The 23,005-nt window shown below is 37.4% G+C and overlaps 11 protein-coding genes; 5 read left to right on the plus strand and 6 right to left on the minus strand.

The window, feature by feature from the left end:
* Window positions 1–32: 32 nt before the first annotated feature.
* On the minus strand, window positions 33–1,970 carry GSBLH_T00001612001 (uncharacterized protein; the record flags this gene model as incomplete). XM_013040037.1 has 2 exons in its annotated part: window positions 1,784–1,970; window positions 33–1,754 (listed from the first exon to the last, which is right to left on the minus strand). The coding sequence occupies exons 1-2, from the start codon at window positions 1,886–1,888 to the stop codon at window positions 33–35; spliced, it is 1,827 nt and encodes a 608-aa protein (XP_012895491.1). The 5' UTR covers window positions 1,889–1,970.
* A 309-nt stretch (window positions 1,971–2,279) lies between these two features.
* Window positions 2,280–2,726, minus strand: GSBLH_T00006299001 (uncharacterized protein; the record flags this gene model as incomplete). The annotated part of the gene is made up of 4 exons (XM_013040038.1): window positions 2,280–2,291; window positions 2,341–2,439; window positions 2,471–2,582; window positions 2,626–2,726. The coding sequence occupies 4 exons, from the start codon at window positions 2,724–2,726 to the stop codon at window positions 2,280–2,282; spliced, it is 324 nt and encodes a 107-aa protein (XP_012895492.1).
* An 883-nt stretch (window positions 2,727–3,609) lies between these two features.
* Window positions 3,610–5,073, plus strand: GSBLH_T00001613001 (uncharacterized protein; the record flags this gene model as incomplete). The annotated part of the gene is made up of 6 exons (XM_013040039.1): window positions 3,610–3,718; window positions 3,750–4,087; window positions 4,121–4,224; window positions 4,258–4,407; window positions 4,446–4,768; window positions 4,799–5,073. The coding sequence occupies 6 exons, from the start codon at window positions 3,610–3,612 to the stop codon at window positions 5,071–5,073; spliced, it is 1,299 nt and encodes a 432-aa protein (XP_012895493.1).
* Window positions 5,074–5,132: 59 nt separating this feature from the next.
* Window positions 5,133–5,656, plus strand: GSBLH_T00001614001 (uncharacterized protein; the record flags this gene model as incomplete). XM_013040040.1 has 3 exons in its annotated part: window positions 5,133–5,242; window positions 5,272–5,565; window positions 5,597–5,656. 3 exons carry the CDS (start codon window positions 5,133–5,135, stop codon window positions 5,637–5,639), a joined length of 447 nt encoding a protein of 148 aa, XP_012895494.1. The 3' UTR covers window positions 5,640–5,656.
* A 2,465-nt stretch (window positions 5,657–8,121) lies between these two features.
* On the minus strand, window positions 8,122–8,926 carry GSBLH_T00001615001 (uncharacterized protein; the record flags this gene model as incomplete). The annotated part of the gene is made up of 4 exons (XM_013040041.1): window positions 8,122–8,310; window positions 8,343–8,609; window positions 8,640–8,860; window positions 8,893–8,926. 4 exons carry the CDS (start codon window positions 8,924–8,926, stop codon window positions 8,122–8,124), a joined length of 711 nt encoding a protein of 236 aa, XP_012895495.1.
* A 455-nt stretch (window positions 8,927–9,381) lies between these two features.
* Window positions 9,382–10,179, plus strand: GSBLH_T00001616001 (uncharacterized protein; the record flags this gene model as incomplete). XM_013040042.1 has 4 exons in its annotated part: window positions 9,382–9,433; window positions 9,465–9,531; window positions 9,564–10,001; window positions 10,034–10,179. Exons 1-4 carry the CDS (start codon window positions 9,392–9,394, stop codon window positions 10,177–10,179), a joined length of 693 nt encoding a protein of 230 aa, XP_012895496.1. The 5' UTR covers window positions 9,382–9,391.
* Window positions 10,180–11,108: 929 nt separating this feature from the next.
* On the plus strand, window positions 11,109–11,774 carry GSBLH_T00006300001 (uncharacterized protein; the record flags this gene model as incomplete). Its single annotated transcript, XM_013040043.1, has 1 exon — window positions 11,109–11,774. The coding sequence occupies one exon, from the start codon at window positions 11,109–11,111 to the stop codon at window positions 11,772–11,774; it is 666 nt and encodes a 221-aa protein (XP_012895497.1).
* A 280-nt stretch (window positions 11,775–12,054) lies between these two features.
* GSBLH_T00001617001 (uncharacterized protein) lies at window positions 12,055–12,633 on the plus strand (the record flags this gene model as incomplete). XM_013040044.1 has 5 exons in its annotated part: window positions 12,055–12,078; window positions 12,111–12,194; window positions 12,231–12,334; window positions 12,366–12,498; window positions 12,530–12,633. Exons 1-5 carry the CDS (start codon window positions 12,063–12,065, stop codon window positions 12,631–12,633), a joined length of 441 nt encoding a protein of 146 aa, XP_012895498.1. The 5' UTR covers window positions 12,055–12,062.
* A 9,227-nt stretch (window positions 12,634–21,860) lies between these two features.
* On the minus strand, window positions 21,861–22,098 carry GSBLH_T00001618001 (uncharacterized protein; the record flags this gene model as incomplete). The annotated part of the gene is made up of 2 exons (XM_013040045.1): window positions 21,861–22,013; window positions 22,045–22,098. The coding sequence occupies 2 exons, from the start codon at window positions 22,096–22,098 to the stop codon at window positions 21,861–21,863; spliced, it is 207 nt and encodes a 68-aa protein (XP_012895499.1).
* A 33-nt stretch (window positions 22,099–22,131) lies between these two features.
* Window positions 22,132–22,341, minus strand: GSBLH_T00001619001 (uncharacterized protein; the record flags this gene model as incomplete). XM_013040046.1 has 3 exons in its annotated part: window positions 22,287–22,341; window positions 22,229–22,252; window positions 22,132–22,194 (listed from the first exon to the last, which is right to left on the minus strand). The coding sequence occupies exons 1-3, from the start codon at window positions 22,293–22,295 to the stop codon at window positions 22,132–22,134; spliced, it is 96 nt and encodes a 31-aa protein (XP_012895500.1). The 5' UTR covers window positions 22,296–22,341.
* A 76-nt stretch (window positions 22,342–22,417) lies between these two features.
* On the minus strand, window positions 22,418–22,871 carry GSBLH_T00006301001 (uncharacterized protein; the record flags this gene model as incomplete). The annotated part of the gene is made up of 2 exons (XM_013040047.1): window positions 22,418–22,772; window positions 22,804–22,871. 2 exons carry the CDS (start codon window positions 22,869–22,871, stop codon window positions 22,418–22,420), a joined length of 423 nt encoding a protein of 140 aa, XP_012895501.1.
* Window positions 22,872–23,005: the final 134 nt, after the last annotated feature.

Raw genomic sequence — 23,005 nt, forward strand, 5'->3', positions numbered from 1 at the left:
AGCTCCCGTTCGCGTTCCATATAGGGACGAACTTAGAGCGCATAACAAGAATCAACAGAAGAAGAAGAAGAAGAACATAAAAATACCTTGGTGAATGTGTTCGCAAAGTACACCATTTGCTTCGAAATCGAAGAATATTTTGCTACAAGTATCCTACACGTCACAAAGCCTCTCCGTCCCCACCTAAGAAACAGCTTGTTAGCACTAAAAAACGTCAGTAAACGAGACGACGGGTGATAGGTCGTTCGTCTTTTAGCAAAGCTAGCACGCAGCACGGACAGTCCGAGACAGTAGAGCTCGAGAAAGAAGAACAGTAGCTTCACTTGCAGGAGTGAAGAAGGCACCAGGCTGGCGTTGGTGCACACTTTCGAATGAGAGGCAGGATAGAAATCATGATGAAGGTCGACAGAATCATCGAGTTCGATGGAATGATCGACAGAATCATCGAGTTCGATGGAATGATCGACAGAATCATGATGAAGTTCGATAGAATGGTCGACAGAATCATGATGAAGTTCGATGGTAGGATCGACAGAGCGATCAACAACGTTGGAATGGTGATCAATGGATTGCTCTGCCTTAACGGTATGATTCATTTCACCCTTTGCCTTGCAGGACTGATCACACACACAATTCGGCTCATGATTCATGTCATTCTCCGTTTCGCGATCAAGATCGCTCGGAGCATCAACTAAATCGCTCTCACGTTCATTCTTTCTTTCCACTTTCAATTCACTAACAACACTATTGGCACACGCTCTCACGACTCGCTCCACAAATCGCCAAAAGAACTCCATTTCTTGCAGTTCGGCTGCTCCTTCCGCCCCACAACCAATCTTACAAACTTGCAAACACCACGCGCAGGTCTCAACAAGACCCCATAAATGCATCGCGGTGCGCCCTCGCAAATACTGCTCTATCAGCAGCATTGCAGAGCTCTTCGCTCGCTCCATCAGCACGGAAGCGAGCAGTTCTGGCTCCAAACAGCGCTGCCGAATCGCCCCATAAACGGCATATTCGGTGAAAAACGCGGTGGAAGCATGCGGAAAGCGGGTTAAATCGTCAAGAAATTCTTCGATGTACAGCGGAGATCGAACAAGAAACTCGGTAAGATATCGGTTGCTACGCAAAGCGGCGATATATACAACGCCTAATTGTTTTGGATTGTGGTATTCCAGGAAAATGTTGCGTTGTAGAAGTTGGTCCAGTACTGCGAAACTATTGTTATCGATAGCGTACATAACAGGGGTACGACCCTGCAAATCAGAGAGCGAGAGATCGGCTCCGTGGTCCAGAAGCACGGAAACAGTTAACGCATGGTTGTTTTTACATGCACAGGAAAGGGGAGTAAGCCCGTCCACATCGGTCACGTTTGGATTAACATAAGAACAGAGGAGCGAAGCAAGATCACTAAACCCGTTCAGAGAAGCGATTAAAAGAGAATTGTACCCAAAGGGGGTAGAAAGGGAAGCATTTGCACCAGCGAGGAGAAGGACACGAGCCACCGGTAGGTGACCCTCACGGCAAGCATACATTAATGCGGTATAGCCACATGAATCCTGACAGTCCAGTTGGCAACCATAAGAAATTAAGTGTTTACATGCACTTTCGTTCCCCTCACGAGAGGCGAGCATCAGCCCAGTCATCCCCCTTGAGAAGGCATGATTTGAGAGAAAATCTAAAGAAAGCGAGTCTCCAACCGAGGCAGCAGTTAGCAGATCACATAGGTTAAGAGAAAGAGAACCAGGTTGAGACTAAAACACAGCCAGAACAATAAGCATACAACGAGGCGAGAAGAGGCTTTGACCTCACTGGCAAAACGAACTCGTTTCTTATTATGAGGTTTGGAACCTTCGCCATCACTGACGGGTACTGCTGTGACAGGCATAAAATACAACAAAACTGATTATACAAAAAAACGAGAGAAATGTATTTAACTCTGTGAAAAACGAGATAACCCTAAATCCGTCTGTCAAATTGAAAAAATGTGTTTCATTTTAGAACTTATGAAACCGCGGTTATATTCTGACACAATATATTAGCATCAACTACGCAACAATGGCGCAAAACACTATTCTGAGTCGATTTTATTTTAAAATGCTGACAAAATTTAAAGCATAAGGGTTTCAACACAATTCCGAGAAACGTCGCTTTGATACAAACAACACAAAGTATATGATATTTTATTTAACGTGATACTATTATTTGTTAATTGTTCTCTTCACCCTCTTCCTCCTCTTCCTCCTCCTCTTCCTCCTCCTCTTCCTCCTTTTCCCGCTCTATTTTTTCTCCTATTCATAAAAGTCGATAATAAATCAAACGAAGAAGGCGATTTAGTACTTTCGTGGTTCTCTTTTCCAGAATATCTAATTTGTGCTCGATACCACGCTTTAAATCCCAATTTGGCTTCTTCGGAGCCAAGTTCAGTTCATCAGACTTCTAAAACCTTACTATGCTAAACCTACCCTACTCCGGGCATCTTGCTTGCATCTTTCAAATCTTCCTCATAGGAAAGAGGCTTTGTATCGACAATAACGCTATCTACGTTCTTTTTCAAATTTTCATCTCGTGGAGTATAATTTCTAAATCGTATACTATGTTAATGATATGAAAGCAACTGCCTACGTTGGCTTTGTACTCTCAGCAGTCTTCCCTTGAGCAAGCAATGCGGCCTTCTTACGCTTCAGCTCTTCAATCCTCTTTTTTCTTTCCTCCACACTATCCATTTCTGAGCAAGGAAAAATACTGTCGATTTGTGGAATTCCAACATTCCTTTTCTTCTTTCGTTCGAAATTAAGGAGCTTCCAGAGGTTCCCCAGTATATAGACACTTTATTGAGAAACAAGAAGAACAGGTTTTGCTTCGAGAAATCAGTTTAGTCCAGTAATTAACATATATATATACTTCATCTTTTTTTTGGTATGAAGTATTTTTCTTATATTCTTGTACTTCTCTTACTTTCTCGTATGGCGAACGCTTCTAAGCCCCTTGTGTCGTCTTTCATGACACATCTCTCCACTTCCCTTTCATTTTTGCCAGAAGAGGACATTGAAGACGAGTTTGATGTAAGGAAGCACTCCTCTTTTCATAGCCAGGTCCGTGATATGTCTTCCAACCAAGATCGTGCACTCTCAAGTGATTACGACCGTTACTATGTAATGTTAAAGGATGGCTATACAGTGGCCGATTTTTCAAAAAGAATTGGTTTTCTGACGAGTTTTGGCTATCAAAATATGGAGTACGTTGGAGGACAAAACAAGTGTGTGATTGTGACCTGCAAAGAGTCGTTCTTGAACAGAAATCCCTTCAAGTCTATGATTGACTCTTATGCTCCCATTCCTCTTCTAGCACGAGTCAGTCCGTCTGTTGTGACTGCTCTATCGAAGGCCTCTAAGAACCACACCGCCGTGTCCTTGTCGATTTCGAGTATTTCCAGCTCTGAAGAGAAATTACTCAATCTGAATTTTGCTGACAACCAAGATCCGAATGAAGACGAAAACAGTAAACCTAGTTTTGCTTTGTTTATGTTAAGCCCCTGCTGTTATCACTCGATCTCTCAAGATATTGAGACCTTCGAGTTCATCCCAACAACTGCAGTCATCACAGAAGATGGTGAAGAGTTCTCTCGCTCGCCCTCTTCTTCCTCTCGCGAATCTCCTTTCCCAGAAGGATATTCTCTCTGTATCATTGAAACCCAAGTGGAAACTTCACCATTTGCGTTCCTAGTTCACTCGCTCTTTCATTTGTAGGCCAACTCAATGATTATGCTCGACAATCCTTGGCAGATGGTTATTATGACGCATCTGGCGAGTCGTCAAAGATCTACAAACTCCATAATCTGAACGGTCGAAACGTGCTCGTTGGAGTGGGTGATTCTGGGATCGATTGGAAGAGCACTTATTTCTACGACCCCGATCATTCAGTGAAGAGAGCCGAGAGTGGATCTTCCGATCATCGAAAGATCTCTCTGTATGTTCCTCTCTTTGGAAAAGATGAGACTTCGACGGATGGCCACGGCACGCACGTGTGTGGAACGATCGCCGGAAAGGCGTATGACAGCAGCAACAGCTCAGATGCTCTGTACAATGTATGACGATGATGATGGAGGGATGAGAGATAGGGAATCGCCGAGGAAGCGAAGTTGCTGTTTGTCGATTTGGAAGATAGCGATGAGGATTTGTATCTTCCTAAGGATCTTTACAACCGATATTATATGAAGACCCTGTAGGATTTGAGTGAAGGCGTGGTCATGAATAGATATCGAAACAAAGCGCGTATCAACTCGAATTCCTGGGGATCGGAGGAAGACTATGAATATGATTCGTTCTGTTCTCAGACGGATAAGTTCGTTTGGGATTATAACGACATGCTCATTCTATTCGCAGCTGGCAATGAAGGAGAGGAAGGGTACTGATTGATTGAATAAACGAATGATAACCATGCAGACTCGGATCGGTGACATCGCCCGCCCTTTCCAAGAACGTGATTACTGTCGGAGCGACGCATTCCGAGCGAAATCATGACGGAAAGAACTACATCACGTATTTCTCTTCGCGCGGAAATCCAAACAAACGCACCATCAAGCCCGATATTGTGGCTCCAGGCGATCAGTTCTCAGCCAAGTCTCTGAGCCGATGGGATTGCGGATTGAACTGCGATAACCATGGCGGTGTGGTGAAGATGCAGGGCACTTCGATGGCCACACCCGCTGTGGCTGGAATCGTGGCTTTGATCACGCAATATCTGAAGGAGAAGAGTTATCATAATCGTGAGAATGGGGTTTTTAAATGATGGATAGAAGAGCTGGACGTGCGAGCTTCGCTGATCAAAGCGATGGTGGTTCACAGTGGACAGCCTACGACAGGATACTGCAATATTATTATGAGATGTTTCCCCCACAATAAAAACCACTTCTATTATGAAGGTCATGGTCGAGTGCAGCTGGATCGTGTGCTTCATTATGATGGCGAGAGCGATTTCGAACTGTTTTTGTATTATGGGCAGATCAACGAGAAGAAGGAATCGTTCACACTTGAATTCACGATTACGAACATATCCCTTGAAATCCAATAATAGGAAAAAAATGATTGGTTCCTTCACTTCCTCACTCTTCAATACCCTTCAAAGTCACCATGGCCTACACAGATCCTCCAGCCTCCTCCGAATCAAAGACTATCATTGTGAACACTGTTGGATTGACCGTAAACTCTGCAAACTCGACTACCTATTTCTATCCGAACGAGTAGTTGCATTGGATAGCATCGAGCATAGATTGGATGGTCCTGACGACTATAACAATGTGCAAGTGATTTTGCTGGATTCCGAGACGGTGGAATCGATGACAAAAGAATCGAACAAGATTCAAGTGAAGGTGACTCGTCGAAGTTTGAGTACTTCGATGCAGCCAGTTTCGATTGTGGTGACAGGAGGATTTGACTGGAGCTCCGTAGTTGTGAATGACGATACGAGCAAGAATGAAGCAGATGTGCCGAAGGGTATTCCGATTGATACGAATGTGGTAATTGGAATTCTTATCATTATCGTGACAGTGATATTAGTTGTTGCGTAGGAGTGGTGGATGATACATGATGGATAGTTTCGTGTTTATTTGTATTAGGCAGCGAAAAGAGAAGAAGTAAGTTTATTAAGGGAAGTTTTATTGTTTGAGCACAAACAGTTGGTAGATTAGTTCCTTGTATTGATGAAATGACAGAGTTGTATCGAAACATCTAGAAATTACCCAACGCTTAGGCATAAAAATACTAATAGCTGATACTGAATGCGTTATTCTAAAGGAATTAGGCAGATTTGCAACGCCACAGTTGGGAATATCTAAATATTAAATCCGTATTCAATATTTCAAAGCTACTTTCCAAGGTAACTGAACGAGGATTCCGAAAACTATTTCCATTTGACCTGATGAATGTAAGATTTGGAAGATCTACACTCAATCATATCGAATCATGTTATTCATACTTCGCATTACCAATGTACAGGATTCATTGTTAGTCCCATTAAGTGCAGATTTCCCGAGTAGAATGGTTTCTAACGACGGGAGATCTATCCAATCACTTCATTCAAATTCATCAATACTTTCGATAACAGTTGATAGCGAACTATTAAATGCCCCATCACCCAAAATAATGGATTTGAGGTTAGGCATATCTATGCATCATTCAAATATTCAATATCAAATCAATACCTTGAATCACAAATGAACTATTAGGGAAATTGAACGAATCACTTCCAATTGTCCCAATATGAATGGATTGTAATTGTGGTAGATTTTTCAATTCAAAGTCTCCAGCAAAATCACTGAAACTATATTCACCAATTTGAATGGATTCCAATGATTCACAATTCAATATGTGGAATGATTTCGATTCATCATTTCCTTCAGTATTCTTTTTCAAAGTAAATGAATTGGATCTAATTTCCAAACTTTTCAGTTGATTCAATCCATCGATTTGGAATGTTTGCACTGATTTAAAACAATTATTGCCGATTTCGATTGATTTTATCAAATAGGGATGGATGGTCAAAGATTGTTGGCAATTGCAACATCCATTTCCCACAATGAAATGCCTCTTTAGATAGTTATGGTTTGCCAAAATACAGTCAACTTCACACCGAATGAGAGAAACTCTTCTCCATATAAAGAGGATAGGAATAATAAACCAAAATTCAAAGGGCAAATCAAATAGAAAAAAGAGTAGTGCCGTAATGCCAAAAAACAGAATCACATAGAATTCATGTAGCATAATGACACACCACAATCGGTGCCCATTTACCCATAATCCTTTATAAACCACTGTATTATTACGATAAGCAATCCCTGTTCCATTCCTCTTCCCATCTCTGTAACTACCATTGAAAACCATAGTAGTTCCATTTGATAGAAATTCCATTCCCTTTCCATATCGACAATAATTTAGAAGCATAGAATTCTCATATTCTCCTTCATATACTTTTACTCCATGGGAATATTCAATCATTTTGTTATTGTCAAACGATTTTAGGATTTCTATCTCAGCTCCATCCTTCCATCGACTCACACGCTGAATCGTGTCATGCAAATAGAAATAGCAAATTCCAAAACGTTTTCCCAAATCATCAATTTGACAGAGAACCCTGGAACCACTCTCTGTATCTGTCTCTACCCAGTATTTCTTCAACTCTGTGGAAGGAACGAAGTGCACATTAATCACTCCTCTTTCATAGATTGCTTCTTTACCCTCACCATTTTCATTGTATTCGATTCCCTCCCCTTGACGGAACCCCTGGTGAAAATACCCTTCAAACAGTAATTTCCCATTCGGATAATACTCTTTCCCCTTGCCTTCACGAACCCCTTTTTCAAGACTACCTCTGAAAAAGAGAAACCCATCTTCGTTGTAGAGTGAACACTCACCTGTTGCTTCATCGTCAACAAAATTGAGCTCAGCGATCCTAATTTGATAACTGTTTAGAATCATAGATTTTCCATGCATTCTTCCATTTCTTAGATGTGTTTCGATAGAATAGCCATTATGCGGAGCTCCCACTTTCAAAGTTGCAGGTCCATCCTTAAGATTGGTAATAATTACAGGGAATAGAGATTCAATAGAGCTAGTCCAGTATGTAGACGTTGCTTTATTGCTTTTGTACTTTGATAAGTTTGAACTAGGTACGTATTCGATTGCTGACATTTCTATCTCCCACTACCTATTAGAATAATGAAGTGTTAATAATAATATCTAGAAAAATGTTATATGTCAAATTTTCTGTGTTGCGAGTTTTTATTAATCTCGAGTACTATCATTGTTTTATTTATAATGATTAACTTCCCAAATGTAAAGAGAAGAACTGGTAACAGTTAAGGGAGTGTTTTTGTTTCCATCCCTCAAGTGGAACAATAAACACGAATAGAGCCGTTCTTGTCCTTTTAAAAGTCGTTTTCTTTCTTCAAGGGAGTTGTACTATTCTGTCTCAGAAAAGAATGAGTAGTTTTCGTTTTGCGATAGCATACAGACAACGCGGGATGTATGTGAAAACTAGATTCGTGCCTCTTTAGACAAGCACACTCCCATCTATCCTTCACCCTCACAAATTCAAACGGCTGTATGACTACAAACAATCCAATTACGGCAGCAACTTCTCAGCGGCTTCTTTTTCCTGTTTCTTCTTCTCACAACACTTTCTTCCCAACTTGCACAGCCAATACCAAATGAAGGCCACAATCAAAACACCTAAGATCATATCGAAGTAGGGGTTATAGAAAATGTTGAAGCTCGACCAGCGGAACGTGTCCTTGACCAAAGAGAAATCAATCTACCTAATAAAAGTGAAAGAAAGAAAAGTACATAAGAGAAATCATTGTCCAAGGACGCCATCAGCGTATTGAAGCTACCATCATTAAAATAATCGGTGATCACATTAATGAGATCAGTTCGGTTGTAGGAATCAACCAAATGGTGAATAAGCATGGTCGTAGAGTTGTCGTCTCCAGAAACATCAATGACAGTTACGTCAATAGGGTGGAGAACAAATAAAGATGACAATCTCGACAAGGCAACAGACATGAAGTAGTTGACCTTCGGAGAGTACTCTTCGCGGGGCATACCATCAGCCTATTCCTAATCAATCCTTCAGAAAATTACCTTAACAGAATACTCCAGATAGTTAAGACCAAAGTTGGGGTGAATAAGCTTCTTTTTAGGAGTACAAATATCTTCCATAGGTATCCAAGTCGGATTAATGGAATTCGAGCAAAGGCTGACTTTGTAACCCCATTCTCCCTCACCACAAAAAGCGTAGGCAAGATGGCCAGGCTCAGTTTCTTCAAATCCATCAGTTGCCACACAATTCTCGGCAGCAACAACTACACCTTACCAAACTCTCACACAACAATACGCGAAAGAAGTGCAATCACAGCAAAGAATTTCATACTTGTAGGAATTAATACTGATGGAAAAGGTATATGGGAGTTTCTTTCGAAAGAACAAAATTAAGATTTTTGAGAATACAAATAATTCTATGGATAAGACATAAGAAAACAATAAAAATGATCGTTAACATACAAGCACCACAGTACATTTTCGCAATGATGTAGCTTATGTTTTACAGTCAAAAAAGCAGATATAGGAGATGATAATAAGCCAAATAAAGACGAAGGAAAACAATCTGTACACTCAGTTTCTACAAACTCTATGAGTGTGTTGCTGACTGCTTTTGATTTCCTATTTCTTGATCACCCCTAGCTTTGTGAAGAAATGACAAATACGTACATGTTCGCACATATATTCCGGAATAAAAAGGTAAATTTCCCTCACTATTGGGACCGTAGATTGTCAATCACCGAACTTTAAGATTGACTTCTTTCAGCATATTTTTTAAGGTAGAAGAACGAATAATGAATCATTTCGAGGGAAATGAGAATGAAGTTTCTACAGGAGTTTGACTTTTCTTAAAAGGTTCATACTTAGACTACAATCATTGCTATTGCTCTGGGAGACTGTGTAATCATGGGCGCAGACTCTCGCAGTTCAGCAGGTGTGATATAGAGATATTAATGAATGTGTTAGGCTCTTATGTTGCAAATCGCATAACGAACAAAATCGAGCAAATTGACGACCGGATCTTCATGTGCCGTTCAGGCTCCGCTGCAGATACGCAGAAGATTGGCAATATTATTCGACAGAACCTTGATTTCTTCAAGTATATCTGTTTTTATCTTTTGATAGCTAGAACCACATATGGAATGAACCCTATTGTGCGAAACGCGGCAACGTTGGGTCATAAAATCATTTACAAATACAAGGATCAGCTTCAGGCTGGAATCATTATTGCAGGAATTGATGATGTGGATGGAGCGTCGATTTATGAAATCACATTGGGAGGCAGTATGTTACGAGTAAATGTCGCTCTTGGAGGATCTGGCTCGACCTATATCTACGGATTTGTGGATAGTAACTATAATCCAAACATGTCGGTCGAAGAAGGAGTGGAGTTTGTACGACGAGGTGGGTGGTTGGCTTTGTTGTATTGACTGTAGCTGTCCAGCTGGCCATATCGCGAGACGGCCATTCGGGAGGTGTCGTGAGAACGGTTGTAATACGAAGAGACGGAGCAGAACGGAGTGTGATAACGGAGAGAGAGTTCGTTTTTGGCAATTATTGGTGTTTGTTTAATAAGTTTTAAGAGATTTGAATGGAGAGTAACGTGCACAAACGAAAGGAAGCGTTGTTTTTAAAGGCTCTTTCTTAAAGGCAGAGTTGAGAAGCATTGGCTCCAACCATCTTTTCTGTATCAGAATCATATTTTCAGTACTGCATATAGCCTAAAGGCAAATTGTTTGTTCTCGGCTTTATCGAATAGTCCATTTCGGCAATCAGGGATGAATATGTTCAATCAGAATTGAAAAATGAGTCGAGCAATGTCTGCTCCTCTTATGTATAGAGAAACCGCATATTCCTATACTGAAAATGTCAATTTGTGGTTTGGAACGTGGAATGTGAATGGGGAATGCAACGAAAAGGAGATAGAGCTGTTTTTGAAGACATCCTTTTCGCTTCCTCCGGACATCTTCGTTCTAGGTCTTGAAGAAATGGTTCCTTTAAATATCTCTACCGTGCTACTGAATGTAGAGGTCGAAAAGAGGAAGAATACTTGGATCAACCTTGTGCAGTCCATTCTCAATGCGCGTTATCAGACCGTTTCCTCAATTCTTGGTTGTTATGAGTAGTCCTACATGTGCATTGCCTCTGAAACACTTGTGGGCATCTCCATTTTTGTGTTTGTTTCCTCATTGAGTCCCCATCACTTCTCCCATGTCCAAAGTATGTCTCGTTGTTCCGTTTTCAATAGCAACAACGGTTCCCACAGGCTTTTGGGGATTTCTTGGGAACAAGGGAGGTGTAGCGATCCACCTTCATATCGATGAAACTCCCGTTTTGTTTGTTTGCTCCCATTTAGCAGCACATAAGCAGTATGAACATACCAGAAACCTCGAGTTCCACAAGTAGCCATTATTCAACAACAGTCTATCCGTAGGATTACTCAGGAAATCGATCTTCCTCCATCGGACATTACAATTTGGGTACTTACTCTTTTTCGAGATAAAATAAAAGATGGGAGATCTCAACTATCGTTTGGACTGCAATTTGCCGTTGCAAGAGCTCCTCAAACAACTTGATGATCATCCCGAGCTAATTCAGCAGTATGATCAGCTTTCTCGATCGATCTCGAGTCACAAAGCATTTCAAGGGTATTCTGAGGAAAAATTAGAATTCCCTCCAACCTACAAGTATGTAAAAGGAGGGAATGCATACAATCTTTCCAAGGAGCCTGCGTGGTGTGACCGAATTCTTATTCGAGGTAATTGCACTGTAAAGAATTACTCGAGCGTTCTCGAAACGACATGCAGTGATCACAAGCCCGTGGTTGCCGATATCTGCATTCCTTGCAAGAAGTATAAATCTGTGGAGATGAATCGCATTGCAAATCAGATCCGAAGCAGGCTGATTGTTGATGATCTCGACTCTGTCGAACTAGACATTCCAGAGTGCGTCTCTTTTAATGCAGTTCGCATAAACGAAGTCCAAAAGCGCGAACTTGTCCTTACGAACCGCGGAAGCGGCAATGCGTATTTTCAATTTGTTTCTCGTTGCAATACTGTGTGCAAGAAGTGGTATCGAATTGAGCCGCTTTGCGGTGTGATAAGGCCGCACTCTTCTTGTGTTGTATCAGTGCAGATTCTTCTAGATCCTCGCAGTTATAGAGTAGAAGCAGATTGAATGTGACATGTAGTGGATTCAGCAAGGATGGGACTCGATAGAAGATGTGATTCTTTTGCGTGTGGAAAATGACCGGAATTATGAAATCGAAGTGAGATCATCGTTGGCTGAGGATTCACTTACACGCTGTTCTTTTTCAAATTATTCGGCAGTAGTCTGCGGATGCCTGCTTGTAGCTTTGCTATTTGATATTCTTCAGCATTATTAGTCTGTTTGTTTTCATATGTACAGTGATCCTTGATTATCAATCTCCAGACAATAGACCTTAGAATTGGTTTCGCTGTAAGAATGCCTAAAGCTACGGGTACTGGATAGTTGTAAAATATAATTTTTTAGGAAAAGGTGGTAAAACTCGTAAGAGGGGAAAGAATGATAATGAGGATTACAAGAGAGAGCTCGAGTTTAAGGAAGATGGTCAGGGTAAGAATTTTGTGTGTCTGCTGATAATTAATTTAGAATATGGACGAGTGAACAAGATGCTTGGAAATGGTCGCGTGGAATGTTACTGCTTCGATGGAAAAACTAGACTTTGCAATATCCGTGGAAAAATGCGAAAGAAGGTAGGGAATACAACCTGGACATTATTCGAAGGTGTGGATCGGCGTTGGAGATATCGTATTGATTGGACTCCGTGATTTCCAAGACGACAAAGCAGATATTATCATGAAGTACACTCCTGATGAAGCCCGACAGCTCAAGGCATACGGAGAAATTCCTGAAAATGGTATGGACAGTTGGGTTAATTTGATATTTAGAAACTATTGATAATAATGAAACAAATGACGGAGGTGAAGAAGAGGCCTGTGTATTCCAATTTGAAATCGATTCGATCTATTTTTGTTTGTTGAAAATGATGTGAAGAAGGAGATTGTAGGTTGTGTAGAATTGGGAGTAAGGAGTGAATGATTTCGGGGTGTGTAGAGTTGTTTTTATCTATAAGAATGGAATGAGAAAGAGTCGAGGGGAGACAGGGATATTATGGTGAATTGGTATTGTATAAAAATGATTGTGAAGGGTACTGAATTGATATGACGTTGTAAGGTGAATTAGGGAAGGTTTTGAAAGGAGTCCGTATAAAGAGATTTGACACAGAAAGAATAGGGACCTATGGGAAGTAGTATGCACGCTATACAAAGAAAGTGTTGGGATGATGTAGTTTTTGCCTAATATTGATTAATGGCTAATTTTTCTTGCTATACTTAACAGCAATAAGTACAGTAGAGACACTTTACTTTCACACTTGAAATAATAATAATGCAAGATTTTAAGGAAAGTCGAACGACCGCACAAAATAACTATTTTACACATTTTATTTACATGTACTCATATATAATTTAGGAAGTGTAATTCATCTAACAGCTTTTGAGGGTAATAGCATTGATAAACAATTGCACCAAAATAGATTTCGTACAAAGAGGTTAGTTGTTGTACCAATAGTAGGATTGATATAAAAAGCAAGACATCATTTGCAAAAAGTGAAGAATTGCTGTGTCATATCTAGAAAACTACAAAGATACCACAAAATAACTCGTAGAAACTATTTAATCAGTATTTCTTAAATAATCATGTTATTTATTAAAGAATCTATGTAGGAGAATAGAATACAAATATATAAAATGTATAAACACTTCATACTATTCTTGACACATGACTTAATAGATGGAGTCATGTGGAGATTAATTCTCATTTGAGTACTAATAAGCAATATATTGGTTGAAATCTATATTCTGTGTAATGGTTATTTCATCTGATAAGGTTTTCAGGTACCTACAAAAACGTGTTAAAAGAATCAATAATTAATGAGGCCAGATAATAGTTACAATGCACATTTTCGAAATAATACAAAAAAGGCATTAACTTTTGAAATAATGTATAATACTCAAACTAGCGAAAATCTCTTGTATGATAAAGTGAATATTGTATATCTAATACAATATCATCATTTCATTCGAATAGCTAGTTCGTATCTTTTTTTACAGAGAAACTACAGATTATAAGAATATTACATTAATAGTCATTCCTAGCGGTAAAACAATAATAGATATGAAATAAATCATAAATCCTCTGAAATTGTACACGTCACGTGCTTGTATCCATTTCAAATCGATTGACTTCTCCCGATATTATACATTATTTTTTATTTCAATGCAAGCGATGATGGATCTTGTTAATTCTTCTCTTGGGAACTTCTTCATTGATAGTTCTATTATTCAAGATGTACAGGGGCAGGTGAACGTTGAGTGGAAACCAAATGGCTGGCTTTCATATATACAGAGTAATAGAGAATGTGTAGTATTGCAGTTCAATAATGGAGTGTTTATGAATCAAGGATTTGTCCTCAATGAGCAGAAAGTGTTGAAAGTGTTTGGAAATCACCAAATTGGTGACATTCCATATAATGAAAAATGTTTGGTAGAAGGAATCGTGGATTTGGATCATGGAAGTCGATTTGAAGGCTTGATATTAGCAGAAGGCAAGTTTGGAATTCCATTTGGATATGGTGAAATGTATGATGATGATGGATTCTTGGTGTACAAGGGTATAATGATCAATTGGAAGCGATTTGGATATGGAACGAGTTATCATGATAATGGAGCGATTGAATATGAAGGATATTGGTGTGATGATAATCGATTTGGAAGAGGAAAAGTGTATGATCGATCAGGCAAGTTTGTAAAAGAATGTTTCTGGTATAATGGAATTGAAAGTGATATTGAAGAAACCTATGAAGGTGATGGTAGTCAGACAACAAATATTGGAATCAAGCATTTGAAACTGACTAACAATTGTGTATTGGTTGATTGGGATGTTTCATGGTTCTTGAATTTGGAATCAATCGAAATCGGTAATGATTGTTTTGGATTAGTGAGAATATTCCAAATCGATGGATTGAATCGATTGAAATCTATCAAAATCGGCAAGAAATCATTTACTCATAAAAAGAATGATATTGGTATATACAAATCGAAATCATTTCACATATTGAATTGTGAATCATTGGAATCCATTCAAATTGGTGAATATAGTTTCACTTATTATGGAGGCAAATTTGAATTGAAGAATCTACCAAAATTACAATCTATTCAAATTGGTTCAATTGGAAATGATTCATACAATTTTGTTTTTAGTTCATTTGTAATTGAAGGTATTGAATTGATATTGCATATTTGTAATGCATAGATCTTCCAAATCTACAATCCATTACATTAGGTAAACTTGTATTCCATAGATCATTGTCTACAGTAATTGAAAGTATTGAATAAATTGGAATATAATGATTGATGTAGATCTTCCATCATTACAATCCATTACACTTGGTCAACATTCACTTTGTGGAAATAATGATGATTCTTCATGTTCATTGATAATGCGAAGTATGAATGAAATGATTCAAAATGATTCAATGTAGATCTTCCAAATTTAACATCCATCAAATCTGTTGGAGGAAGTTTCTATAATACTCGTTCATTGACATTAGAAAGTATTTATCAATATTGAATATTGATTATATGTAGATATTCCAAATCTTCGAGATGTCAAACTGAATGATTCATTTAAAAATGTGATACATCCAGTTATACAAAGTATTTTTGTAACTATATTATGAATTTAGATGTTTCTCAATTACTATTTCCAAAGGTCTATTATTATGAATACGTTCAATCAATTGATTCAACAATCACGTCGATAATACTTCCGAATTGGACTTGTAATGATATTAATTATACAATATTTGATTTCTCTCGATTTATTCAAGTTGAATCAATTGAAATCGGTGATAATAGTTTTAGTTCGGTTCAAACATTCAAAATCGATGGATTGAATCGATTGAAAAGTCTGAAAATCGGCAAGAAATCATTTACTTGCAGTAAAGTAGCCAAAATGGATAAGACATTGAATAAATCCGTAATTACAGATTGCATTATTTCGAAATCATTTCACATATTGAATTGTGAATCATTAGAATCCATTCAAATTGATGAATATAGTTTCAGTGATTTTGGAGGCGAATTTGAATTGAAGAATCTACCTCAATTACAATCTATTCAAATCGGGACAATTGGAAATGAATCTTATAATTTCTATTCACTATTATATCATATAAAAGGTATTGATACAAAATTGTATATTTGTAATGTATAGATCTTCCAAATCTACAATCCATTACATTAGGTGATAAAACGTTTAATAATACTAAAATATTGAATTTATCATCATTAGACAATTTGGAATCAATTGAAATTGGTAATGATTGTTTTAGTTCGGTTCAAACATTCCAAATCGATGGATTGAATCGATTGAAATCTATCAAAATCGGCAAGAATTCATTTACACAAAACAATCAATCAGAGAGAATATACTACTATTCTTCTTCAATTTCAGTAAATAGTGATGTTAATAAATCATTCCACATATTGAATTGTGAATCATTAAAATCCATTCAAATTGGTGAATATAGTTTCAGTGATTTTGGAGGCGAATTTGAATTGAAGAATCTACCAAAATTACAATCTATTCAAATCGGGACAATTGGAAGTGATTCATGCAATTTTCCTAATAGTTCATTTGTGATTGAAGGTATTGATATGATAATGTAAAATTTTAATATATAGATCTTCCAAATCTACAATCCATTACATTAGGTGATAAAACGTTTAATAATACTAAAATATTGAATTTATCATCATTAGACAATTTGGAATCAATTGAAATTGGTGATGATAGTTTTAGTTCGGTTCAAACATTCAAAATTGATGGATTGAATCGATTGAAATCTATCAAAATCGGTGCTAAATCATTTACTCAAAACAGTCAATCAAAGAGAATTTTTTACTATTCTTCTTTAATTTCAGTAAATAGTGATATCAACAAATCATTCCACATATTGAATTGTGAATCATTAGAATCAATTCAAATTGGTGAATATAGTTTCAGTGATTTTGGAGGCGAATTTGAATTGAAGAATCTACCACAATTACAATCTATTCAAATTGGTGAATTTAAAACCACATCATGCAATTTCTCTAATAGTTCATTTGTAAATGAAGGTAGTGACATAGTATTGAATAATATAATGACTAGATTTAGACAATTCACGAATTATAACATACTTTCATAGAGTATTTAATCATACTAAAATTGCATCAGTGCCGAATTCACGTTTAATAGAATCAGTAAAAATTGGAAATTACTGTTTTGAATCAGTTCAAACATTCCAAATCGATGGATTGAATCGATTGAAATCTATCAAAATCGGAAGCAATTCATTTACTCATAATAAGAATGATTATGGAAATGACAAATCGAAATCATTCCACATATTGAATTGTGAATCATTAAAATCTATTCAAATTGGTGAATATAGTTTCAGTGATTTTGGAGGCGAATTTGAATTGAAGAATCTACCAAAATTACAATCTATTCAAATCGGGACAATTGGAAGTAGATCATACAATTTTCCTAATAGTTCATTTGTAATTGAAGGTATTGAATTGATATTGCATATTTGTAATGTATAGATCTTCCAAATCTACAATCCATTACATTAGGTGATAAAACGTTTAATAATACTAAAATATTGAATTTATCATCATTAGACAATTTGGAATCAATTGAAATCGGTGATGAATGTTTTGAATCAGTTCAAACATTCAAAATTGATGGATTGAATCGATTGAAATCTATCAAAATCGGAAGCAATTCATTTACTCATAATAAGAATGATTATGGTAATGACAAATCGAAATCATTTCACATATTGAATTGTGAATCATTAGAATCCATTCAAATTGGTGAATATAGTTTCAGTGATTTTGGAGGCGACTTTAAATTGAAGAATCTACCAAAATTACAATCCATTACATTAGGCTATGATACATTCCGCTATTCCCTATCCACATCATTTGAAAGTATTAAACATGATCGAATAAAATGATTAAATGTAGATCTTCCAAATTTAACATCCATCAAATCTGTTGGAGGAAGTTTCTATAATACTCGTTCATTGACATTAGAAAGTATTTATCAATATTGAATATTGATTATATTTAGATATTCCAAATCTTCGAGATGTCAAACTGAATGATTCATTTAAAAATGTGATACATCCAGTTATACAAAGTATTTTTGTAACTATATTATGAATTTAGATGTTTCTCAATTACTATTTCCAAAGGTCTATTATTATGAATACGTTCAATCAATTGATTCAACAATCACTTCGATAATACTTCCGAATTGGACTTGTAATGATATTAATTATACAATATTTGATTTCTCTCGATTTATTCAAGTTGAATCAATTGAAATCGGTGATGATAGTTTTAGTTCGGTTCAAACATTCAAAATCGATGGATTGAATCGATTGAAAAGTCTGAAAATCGGCAAGAAATCATTTACTTGCAGTAAAGTAGCCAAAATGGATAAGACATTGAATAAATCCGTAATTACAGATTGCATTATTTCAAAATCATTTCACATATTGAATTGTGAATCATTAAAATCTATTCAAATTGGTGAATATAGTTTCAGTGATTTTGGAGGCGAATTTGAATTGAAGAATCTACCAAAATTACAATCTATTCAAATCGGGACAATTGGAAGTGATTCATACAATTTTCCTAATAGTTCATTTGTGATTGAAGGTATTGATATGATATTGTATATTTGTAATGTATAGATCTTCCAAATCTACAATCCATTACATTAGGTGATAAAACGTTTAATAATACTAAAATATTGAATTTATCATCATTAGACAATTTGGAATCAATTGAAATTGGTAATGATTGTTTTAGTTCGGTTCAAACATTCCAAATCGATGGATTGAATCGATTGAAATCTATCAAAATCGGCAAGAATTCATTTACACAAAACAATCAATCAGAGAGAATATACTACTATTCTTCTTCAATTTCAGTAAATAGTGATGTTAATAAATCATTCCACATATTGAATTGTGAATCATTAAAATCCATTCAAATTGGTGAATGTAGTTTCAGTGATTTTGGAGGCGAATTTGAATTGAAGAATCTACCAAAATTACAATCTATTCAAATCGGGACAATTGGAAGTGATTCATGCAATTTCTCTAATAGTTCATTTGTGATTGAAGGTATTGATATGATAATGTAAAATTTTAATATATAGATCTTCCAAATCTACAATCCATTACATTAGGTGATAAAACGTTTAATAATACTAAAATATTGAATTTATCATCATTAGACAATTTGGAATCAATTGAAATTGGTAATGATTGTTTTAGTTCGGTTCAAACATTCCAAATCGATGGATTGAATCGATTGAAATCTATCAAAATCGGCAAGAATTCATTTACACAAAACAATCAATCAGAGAGAATATACTACTATTCTTCTTCAATTTCAGTAAATAGTGATGTTAATAAATCATTCCACATATTGAATTGTGAATCATTAAAATCCATTCAAATCGGAAAGTTTAGTTTCAGTGATTTTGGAGGCGAATTTGAATTGAAGAATCTACCAAAATTACAATTCATTCAAATCGGGACAATTGGAAGTAGATCATATAATTTCTCTAATAGTTCATTTGTGATTGAAGGTATTGATATAGTACTGTATATTTGTAATGTATAGATCTTCCAAATCTACAATCCATTACATTAGGTGATAAAACGTTTAATAATACTAAAATATTGAATTTATCATCATTAGACAATTTGGAATCAATCGAAATCGGTAGTGAATGTTTTGAATCAGTTCAAACATTCCAAATCGATGGATTGAATCGATTGAAATCTATCAACATCGGTGCTAATTCATTTTCAGGATTAAAGAAAAGAGAGGGAGATCGTTTATACTACACTTCAATACTAGTAAATAGTGATATCAGCAAATCATTCCACATATTGAATTGTGAATCATTAGAATCCATTCAAATTGGTGAATATAGTTTCAGTGATTTTGGAGGCGAATTTGAATTGAAGAATCTACCACAATTACAATCTATTCAAATTGGTTCAATTGCAACGAAATCATTTAACTTTTGTTCTAGTTCATTTGAGATTCGAGGTATTGATATGATATTGCATATTTGTAATGCATAGATCTTCCAAATCTACAATCCATTACATTAGGTCACTCTTCTTTTTCTGGATCGGTAATGACAATAATAGAGAGTTTATGGAAGTTATCTAATATGATCTTATAGACTTACCTTCATTAAAAAGTATTACACTTGGAAAGTTTGCACTTAGTGGAAAACCATACGATGAATCATGCTCGTTGATAATGCGAAGTATCTCAATCGATAATCAACTTGATAACATTTAGATCTGCCGATTCTGAATAAGGTGTATAATTATAATTCTAATAATTTTAATAACTGTTATTCAATAATATTAGAAAGTATTACATTATCTTGCAATTCTACCTAGACATCCCTAATTTAGACAGTATTTATGTGTGTGGATCATTTAACTCTGTACGATCTAAATCAATCTCAAGTAGGTTTATGTTATTTATAATTAATAAACAGATGTTTCTGATATTCTGGCAAAGAAATTCGTCTAAGAAAGAATGAGTCGATTAATGTTATAAGTGTGATGTCTTCATATGTGGCTTTCCTTATTTGTTTCGCCCAACTCACATTATGTTTTATTATGATTAATCGAAGAGATCTATACACTTTTTCACTACGCTTATTTCACTTTATCAATTCTTACACAAACAATAACCTCCCTTTGGTATCTACGATCTCTGTCATTATTGTTTAACAAACAATCACCTCTTTTGCCTCATCGATCACTATGAATAATTTTCTGAATTAACATTCGATTTGTTTTAAAGAATCTCGAGTTGCGTTTTTTCTGAAGTGAAATCGGAATATCTCGAGGATCTGCATATCGCTTTCGCACACATGCAGCACATGAACAGGCATCACGACAGCCTGGACAGAGCCACTTCTTCCCCTTTCGCTTGATCTCTGCATAGTCCTCGTTATAGTGTTTCTTCAAACATTTCGCACAATAAGCACGAAAACAACTGCATGTGACAATCTAATTCCAAATACAAACACTTGATTATTTGCACCTCGGGTCTTTCCTTCTCCACAACATTGGATTACATCGCGTTTTTTCGCCTTACATTGATGGCACCACTTGGGTTTTATGGCTGACTTCCTTTCTTCGTGATACCCCAAGGACTTTCTCTATGCTCTCACACATTATACGCATGTAAATCTCACTGGTCTTCCTCGTTTTCGTTTTTCTGGCTCTTCATTATCTTCATCTCCCTGATATTCTTCATCTTCCTCTCGTTTCTACTTCATCATCCAATTCCTGTTTGACCACCATCCGCTTTCGCGAAGGTTTCCCTCTCTTTCTTCTCCCTTTCTCCTCTTCTTTACTGTCGTCATCAATTTGAAAAGTCTCAAAATCCGGAGGTTTCGCAGCTACTGCGAAAGGAGAATTGGGACTTCCCATCTCCTTTTCTTTTGTCGAGGAGATCGAAACGGGAATTGGGTAAGAAATGCGTGGAATCGCTATATCCGGAAAACGCTGAGTGGGTGACAAATTATCCCAAGGGTCGCTTGGATATGTGAAATCTGTGGAGTCGTACATATTTAAAGCGTCTATTTGTGACTCTGGAAGAAAAGGAAAGATAGAGGGCGAGTTATCTGTCATGTTGAGTTCATTCGAATTATCCACTGAAGAGATTGTTGGGGATTCTGGTGAATAGAAGGGCTGGTTGGATATTTTCAGTATTTCTGATACGAGCTAAAATATGAGTTTATATTTCAGGGTAGATACTTCGTTTTCCGGTAAGGTATATGCGTTAGAAGGAAGGGAGTGAGAATTGCAGAACAGGGAGTAGATGTCACGCAGGACTGATATTATTTCGTTCTTACATTGCTGCAGAATGTTGTTGATTGTAGATAGTTCAGCTTGTAAGGGAATTCGTTGCGTAATGAATGCCGATGACGACAATATTGCTCCACATCGCTGTGTTCGCTCTAGAGATAGCAAAATCTTGTCATAATTAGCGCACCTAGAAAAGAGCAAAGAATGGTGGATCTTACAACGCTCGGATGATTCGATTGTTTTCATTGTATTGATTCATTTTCGAAAGTGTTGTGATTATAACGATCGGTTCCGAACATCGTGTTATCGTTTTCGTGTCTCAAAAAAACACGCAAATTTGAATTCTTTTTCTCCTCTTCCTTCACCCGCTTCTCTAACTCGTCGACATCCTTTTTCTAGTCCATTAACGCTCAAAAACACAAGTACTTGAACTACAAGACGGTCGACTTCCTTCTCGAGTTCATCGATTCGTGAAGACATCTCGCTAAGTGAATTGTCAAGAAACTCGTCTCTTCATAACCAAAATAGGATATTTTTTCCAAGGATCGTCTGAGACATGTCCTCGAAACGACTTTGCTACAAATTAGTCATCACTCAACACAGAGTGAACCATCTGCGTAAGGAGACTCGTAGTCTATTCGTAAATCAAATTCCGCGAGAATGCATACCAGCTGCATGATTTCATCAATCTCAGCGTTCCCTGGAGTTTGCGGCTTGTCGCTCTAGCCATAGGTCGCAAGCACCCTCCCCTACCATTTTCTCAACAAACAGCACACAGTTAACAATACACTAACACAAATCAAAGCGTCTTCAGCTCTTCCTCGAAGGCTATTTTCTCGTTCTCCATCTGGGTAATCCTGTCCATAATTTCCTGTTTCTTTTTATCCATCTCCTCCTCGAGTCGCTTTTCCTTCTGCGAGCTCATCTTCTTCAAGAAGTACAAATAGGACTGTTCTCTCGCCTCCGGGGCCGGCTTGCCCTTGCAGATCAGCATATCCACCGCCTTGTTCAGCTTCGCCTGTCCCTGCGGCGTGGTCACATAGTTGTCCAGCTGCGTGCGCGTCTCCTCCATGATTTGATTCGACTTCGCCTGCTTCTCCTGATCCACCGCCGCCAGTTCATCGCGCAGCGTCTTCAGCGCCGCTTCGCGCTCTCTACGCCTCATTCTCCCTCTCTGCATCGCACTGCACCGCCTGCTCCAACTCCGCGCGGCGCTGCGCCGCGGCCACGCTGCCCGTCTGCATCGCGTCCATCGTGTTGCTCGCCGACGCACCGACCGTCGCCTGCGCGGCCTGCGCCGCCTGCGCGGCCTGCACGGGCTGAGCAGACTGCACGGGCTGCGCGGGCGCGTCGGCAGGAAGGTCCTCGACGGCGTGGAGCGACTGGG

Source organism: Blastocystis hominis (genome assembly GCF_000151665.1).
Source record: "Blastocystis hominis, Singapore isolate B (sub-type 7) whole genome shotgun sequence assembly, scaffold_12".
Taxonomy (NCBI): domain Eukaryota; class Bigyra; order Opalinata; family Blastocystidae; genus Blastocystis; species Blastocystis hominis.